This window comes from Fukomys damarensis, unplaced genomic scaffold (genome assembly GCF_012274545.1).
Source record: "Fukomys damarensis isolate Sample0158 unplaced genomic scaffold, DMR_v1.0_HiC HiC_scaffold_36, whole genome shotgun sequence".
In the NCBI taxonomy this organism is placed as follows: domain Eukaryota; kingdom Metazoa; phylum Chordata; class Mammalia; order Rodentia; family Bathyergidae; genus Fukomys; species Fukomys damarensis.
In genome coordinates, this window is record NW_022900948.1 from 44045786 (window position 1) to 44052213 (window position 6428).

Below are 6428 nucleotides of genomic sequence, written 5' to 3' on the forward strand. Positions count from 1 at the left end.
ATTTGTACTGGGTAACAAACTCAGGACCTTGCGCTTGTGAGGCAGGTGTGGTGCCCCTGAGCTAAATCCCCAGCCCGTATTTCCTTTTTTTCTAGTACTGGAACCCTGTCCTGTGACAGGGAACTCTATCTAACTTGCCTAGGTCAGGCTCGAACTCACGATCCTCCTGCTTCACCTTCTTGTGGTACTGGGATTACAGAGATGGGCCACCACACTGGCTATTCCCTAATGTTAAGAGAAGTTCTCCCAGCACTCCGGGAGGCTGAGGCAGGAGGATAGCAAGTTTGAGCTCAGGCTAGGCTACTTAGGGAGGCCCTGTGGGACGTCGTCCGGTATAAAAGTTGGGACAGACACACACACACAGAATCTTACTGGCGTGTTTGTTGGATCAAGGCTGTGCAGTCTGCGTGGAGGGCTCAGTTCCCGAGGAGGCAGTGTTCACCTTGATACCGGTAGAGTTCTGTTTCTGAGATGCAGACTGCACAGAGCACAGCTGGAGAGGGTCACACGGAATCGGCACTGTGCCGCAGTGCTCCTGCCCTGCCCTGCCCTGCGTGCACGCAGTCTTCCTCTCCTGCCTCTGGCGGCCTCAGAACAGGACTGTGGCAAATCTGAGCCGGCACCTGTTGCCACCCGCTGCCCACGCTGGCTGGCCCTGCTTCTGCCCCTTTCTTGCCCCCTCCCCTCGTCCTGTCCTCTTTGCCTTCCCAGTTCCACCAATCCTCCCATCCTCAGAGGCTTCACACATCCTGTTCCCTCTCTCTGCAGGGCCTCTTCGCTTCCCAGTATCCCGTGGGCTCCTTTATTTTTATTTTTCATTTTTGGCTTTTTTTTTGAGACAGGGTCTTGCTATGTAGCCCAGGCTGGCATCAAACTCACAGTGATCCTCCTGCCTCAGCCTCCCAATTGCTGCAATTACAGGCGTGCACCGCCACACAGCATCCTGTGTGGCTTCCTCCTCACCGCTCCCCTAGAACCCTTTTCCCTCCCGCCTGCCCTTGGTTCTCGCAGCCTGCCCTCCACCCCACACTGAACCTCTCTTGCCTCTCTTACTGATAACCTTATCTCACACGGCAGACGCTCGGTCAGTACGGCTGCACTTCCATGTGACGCCTGCCCAGGGGAGGACAGGGCAGGACGGCGTCCCCTTTCCTCTCTCCTAAGTTCCAAGCAGTGATGATGATTGCTTCTGTCAGGGTCAGCGGCACCGTACCAGGCTCAGGACAGAGCACGAACTGGATCCCTGCTTTCACCACACAGCTTTAGGTTTAGGGCAGGGATCAAATCTGACAACCCAGCATGGTGACGCACACCTGTAATCCCAGCACCTGGGAGGCCGAGACAGGAGGCTCTCCACAAGTTCCAGGCCAGCTTGGGCTACTAAAGAGACACCCTGTCTCAACAAACAAACAAACATGGGTGCTAAGGAGCACTGGGGGCAGGGGGCCTGAGCCTGACTCCGCTGCAGTTCCAGGAGGACGGGTTCCTGGTGCTGGAGGAGTTCCTGTCTCAGGAAGAGTGCGTGGCTCTGCAGCAGAGGACCGCGGCGCTCGTGGCCGAGATGGACATCCCCGAACACTGCCGCACGGTGTTCTCCACCCACAAGGAGGAGCAGCTCCGTGCCCAGGTGGGTGAGGGCCAGGTGAGGAGGGAGCTGGTCTCCCTCGGGCTCAGTCCCCAGTGCCGGCAGCAGCCCAGAGGGAGGGCACAAAGGCTCCGGCCCTCCGCTGTGGACAAGGCAGGCAAAGCCGTCCCCGTGCCACAGACAGGTGGCGATGGTGAGGTGCAGATCACTCGCCAGACCGCACAGGAACTGAGAGCCAGGATTCCAACCCGCCTCTGATGCCGACTGGTGCTGTTCGGGGCTCTGCCGAACTTTGGGTTGTCTGGCCACGGCCCTCGTGTGACTTTTTATTTTGGTTTTGAGACAGGGTCTCACTATGTAGTTGAGACTGACCTGGAACTCACTATGTAGCCCAGGCTGGTCACCTCGTGTGACTCATAAACCTCAGCCAAGCCACATGTGGTGGTCCCTGGCTGTAATCCCAGCACTCGGAGGCTGAGGCAGGAGAACTGCCTCAAGTTCAAGACCAGCCCGGGTTACATAGCAAGACTGTCTCAAAAAAATAAAAAAAGGAAAGAGAAGCTCTGGTTGCTTCCTAGGTGCAGTTTGAGGCGGGTGGTGCTGCTCCCACCCTGTTCCCTGCCAAGTCTGAGCCCCCTCCGCCTGGCAGCCCAGCCAGAGCGGGCAGCAGCACAGCTCTGATCTGGTTGGCTGGCAGAACTCATTCACTCCCTCGAGGAGCTCCTGCCACCTGGTGGGCACAGAGGGAATTACAAAAGACCTGGATCCCAGGGAAGGGGAGAAGTGACCAGCTGCTGAGAAAGGCGACAGCTGCTCTCACACCTGGTGACTGTCGCCTTCCAGGGTCAGTGGACTGCAGGGGCAGGAAGGGTACAGACAGCCCAACTATAAAAGTTCAGCCTAGGGTTCTTGTACTTTACGATGACGTGAATGGAGCACATTCAGAGGAAACTGCACTTCGAGGTGTGCGTGTGTGTGTGTGTGTGTGTGTGTGTGTGTGTGTGTGTGGTGGGGATTGAACAGGGCCATGTGCTCGCTGGGCTCTCTACCACTCAACTTCATCCCTGGCCCTGAGTGTTTTTCTGAGGTGGAGTCTTGTTGCTGGGTGTGGTGGCAGACACCTGTAATCCTAGCCCTTGGGAGGCTGAGGCAGGAGGATCCCTGTGAGTTCCAAGAGAACTCATTGGGCTGCACAGTGAATTCAAGGCCATCCTGGGCTAATGCAGAGAGACCCTGTCTCAAAAAACAAAAAGCACAGCTGATGGAAGTGTTCTGAGCACGTTAAGGTAGGCCAGGTAAAGCCATGGTGGCGTGTGTATCGGGAGGAAGCCCCACTGTAAACTGAGGCACGGGTATAATCAGTGAGTTCCAGGAACTCCCGTGGTCACAGTTCAGGCAGTGCTTCGGGCTTCTGTCCATAGCTCTGTGGAAGGGCATCACCTGGCCAGGCCTGGCTCTGCCCCGGGCCACCCTCCCAGCCCCTCCCTGTCCCCCTGCAGTGTGTCTCCGACTACTTCCTGAACAGTGGTGACAAGATCCGCTTCTTCTTTGAGAAAGATGCTTTTGATGAGAAAGGTTTGGAGCTGGGGCCCTAGGGATGAGGGAGCCGTGGGGTTGGCCTGGATTTGCACTGCTGCTCTCTGGGGCTTGGCGGGGGCTGGGCCCGCTGTCCCAGGGACCTCGGACTCCAGTGCCTCTTGTCTCTGCCTGTTCTCTGTGCCACAGGACAGTTTGTGGTTCCTCCTGAGAAATCCATCAACAAAATCGGTCACGGTGAGCAGGGCCTTGGGGGTGCCTGACAGAAGATGGGAGCTTGAGGTCTGAAGGTTTCAAGGTCTGGCCTTGAACTCACTCTGTAGCCCAGGCTGGCCTCAAATTCAGTGATCCTCCTGCCTCAGCCTCCTGAGTGTAAGTGTCCACCACGACACGTGGCTTATAGACTGCTTATTTTCAAACTCTAAGTCGGGTCACGAAAGAACTACAAACCAGGTGTGGTAAAATCTGTATAATATAATTATCATCATAACCATTTTAAACTGTGTCATTCAGCAGCATTATGGGCATTCAGCCCTCCCTTTCTGTAATAACAATACTACTGCAAGTGCTGCTAATGAGTTCCCCGGCCCTGGCCACTGCCACTGGTTTTAGCCTTAGCCAGGGTCCTTCAGCAGCCCTGGGGGGCAAGTGTTCCCATCCTCATTTCACAGAGTAGGAGGCTGAGGCTCCCAGGAGAGAGAGAGGAAGTGAGGGTCCTGGGGAGTCTTCGTCCTCCAGGACGGGTGGGAGTCAGGGCCGCAATGAGCTCTTGGATGGCCTGAAGGTCAGGGAGAAAACGCGATCTTGGGTGGGGGGGAGTATGTGGAGCTCATTACTTGGTTATAAATAAGCATAAAGTTGAATGCACCTGAGCCGGGCGTGGTGGCGCACAACTGTAATCCAAGCACTCGGGAGGCTGAGGCAGGAGGATCGCTGTGAGTTCCAGGCCAGCCTGGGCTACAAAGTGAGGCCCCGTCTCAAAACGCAACAACAAAGCTACTGCATCCAAAGTAGGCACGAATGTTAAAGTCCAGGGTCTAGGGTGTGGGAGAAGGCGTGTGGGGCGAGACTACCTGTTACCCGCCCTGTCCCACAGCTCTGCATGCCCACGACCCTGTCTTCAGGAGCATCACGCACTCCCCCAAGGTGCAGGTGAGGGGGCTGCCGGGGAGAAGGTGAGGGGCCCAGTTGTGGGAGGCAAGGCTGGCAGCATCCTCTCTGCCCCCTTCCAGGCCCTGGCCAGAAGTCTGGGCCTGCAGAAGCCTGTGGTGGTGCAGAGCATGTACATCTTCAAGGTGAGCTCTGTGTCCTCCCTGGGCCTCAGTTTGTGCTCTGTGAAATGGGCACACTGCTGGTACAGAGCCCTTTCCTGCAAGGCTGGGTGTGGTGGCACACACCTCTAATCCCAGCACTCGGGAGGCTGAGGCAGGAGGATCACCACAAGCAAGGCCAGCCTGGGCTGCACAGTGAGTTCAAGATCAGCCTGAACTGGGCTGGGGATTTAGCTCAGTGGTACTGCTGCCTGCCTGGCAAGCGCAAGATCCTGAATTCAATCCCGGGTACCAAAAAACAAAACAAAAGAGGCAGGTGCAGCGCCACTGAGCTACATCCTTGGCCCTAACATAACGAAGCAAAACAAAAGATTGTCCTGAACTACCTAGGGAGACCTTGTCTCAAAAAACCAAACCAAACCCAAACAGAGCTCTTTGTATAATGAGCCCAAAACTGCTAGAATTATGAAGTTGTGTGGGGAACATGTGAAGTGCCTAGCACTTCGTTGGTGCTCAGTTAAAATTTGGTGGTGGAGCTGGACAGGAAGATCACAAGTTGAAGGCCAGCTGACTGTGGCTCCCGGGCGGGCAGGGCTGGGCCCTTGGCCTCCCTCCGGGCCTGGCACACAGTCGGGCTCCCCTGCTCCCCTGCTGCCCTGCCTGCACTTACTATTATCTTCCCCTCTCTTGCAGCAACCTCGAATCGGTGGTGAAGGTGAGGCTCACGGGCAGGGGCGGTGCTCCCAGGCTCAGTGGTGTTCAGGCCTGGGCAGGGGAGGAGGTGCCCACCGCTTGCCTTCTGGGATGGGCTGAGTGGGCTGGGCCCTGGAGCCCTTTCACAGTGGTCCCAAAGCTTTAGCTTCCAATATAGAACCCTGGGCCTGAGATCTTAGGCTAGCAGATCCATGTAGGCCTGGAAAAATGTTTTTTTGTTTGAGACAGGGTCTTGCTATGTAGCCTAGGTCTCAAACTTGCAGCGATCCTCCTGCCTCAGCCTCCCAAGTGCTGGGATTACAGGCCTGTGCCACCATGCCCATCTTGGAAAACTGCATTTTTAACCACTCCCTGCAGGATTAATGTAGCTTGCAACTTGCTGTCCCAGTCCACACCCTACTGGATGCAGATACCCTTGATGGACTTCCTGGGGGTGATTGGCGCCTTCTGCTCGCAGGCCGCTGGCTGCAGTAGCCTGCCTCCTCCGCGGCAGCCCTTCCCTTCCTCCCCGCGCCAGCATTCTCCTTGCGACCACCCTCCTCCCCGAGGTGGTCACAAGCTCCCTGCACCTGCTCTGCCCAATGCCAGAGCCCCAGCTCCTTTGGCCGGTTCTCTCCCCAACCCTTGGACGCTCCCGCCCCTGGACACGCTCTCTGGACACTGTGCAGTTTCTCAGCGTGGTGTTCAGTAAACACACAGTTAAGAGCCGGGCGTGGTGGCCCACACTTGTCGTCCCAGGTGTACTGGGAGGCTGAGGCAAGAGGACTGCGGAGAGTTTGAGGCCAGCCTGAGGTACAGAGTGAGTTCAAGGCCAGCCTGGACTACATAGCAAGGCTGTCTTAAAAAAAAAAAGAGTCACGGGGGAAGGGAGGAGGTGACACCAGTCCCACCCTCTGCCTTGTCCTGCGGACTAAGTGCTCTGGCCGGTGTTCTCCATCCTAGCTGTGCCCCAGCACCCCACAAGGAGGTTGTAAAAATGGAGCTGCCAGGCTGCCTCCTGGCTGGTCTGTGCGTCCCTGGGTAAGAGCAGTTCTGGCTGGGGCTGTGACCGGGGCAGGTCGCTGATGTGGCAGGAGAGGGGCCCTGGGTTCTTACCCACGTGGGCGGGGATTCAATAACAGCAGCCCACTTTGCAGTTCAGCAAACAGAGGCTGTGAGGGTCCCCGGGCCAGGCAGTTTCTAATTGAGTCGGGGAGGCGGGCCTGGTGGGGGACGCTGGGCAGGGGCCGGGCAAAGGACAGATCCTCACCCGGCTGCGTCCGCTGCAGTCAACCCGCACCAGGATGCCACCTTCCTGTACACCGAGCCGCTGGGCCGCGTGG

The 6428-nt window shown here is 57.2% G+C and overlaps 1 protein-coding gene across 1 annotated transcript in view; it reads left to right on the forward strand.

Annotated features, from left to right (window-relative positions):
• The window catches only part of Phyhd1 (phytanoyl-CoA dioxygenase domain containing 1), a 9202-nt gene that overhangs the window by 1459 nt on the left and 1315 nt on the right, over positions 1-6428 (forward strand). The window contains exons 2-8 of the mRNA XM_010627445.3: positions 1469-1627; positions 3085-3160; positions 3311-3358; positions 4218-4273; positions 4354-4416; positions 5086-5107; positions 6375-6422. Coding sequence (XP_010625747.1) covers positions 1469-1627; positions 3085-3160; positions 3311-3358; positions 4218-4273; positions 4354-4416; positions 5086-5107; positions 6375-6422 — 472 coding nt within the window. The remainder of the gene's footprint in view (positions 1-1468; positions 1628-3084; positions 3161-3310; positions 3359-4217; positions 4274-4353; positions 4417-5085; positions 5108-6374; positions 6423-6428) is intronic.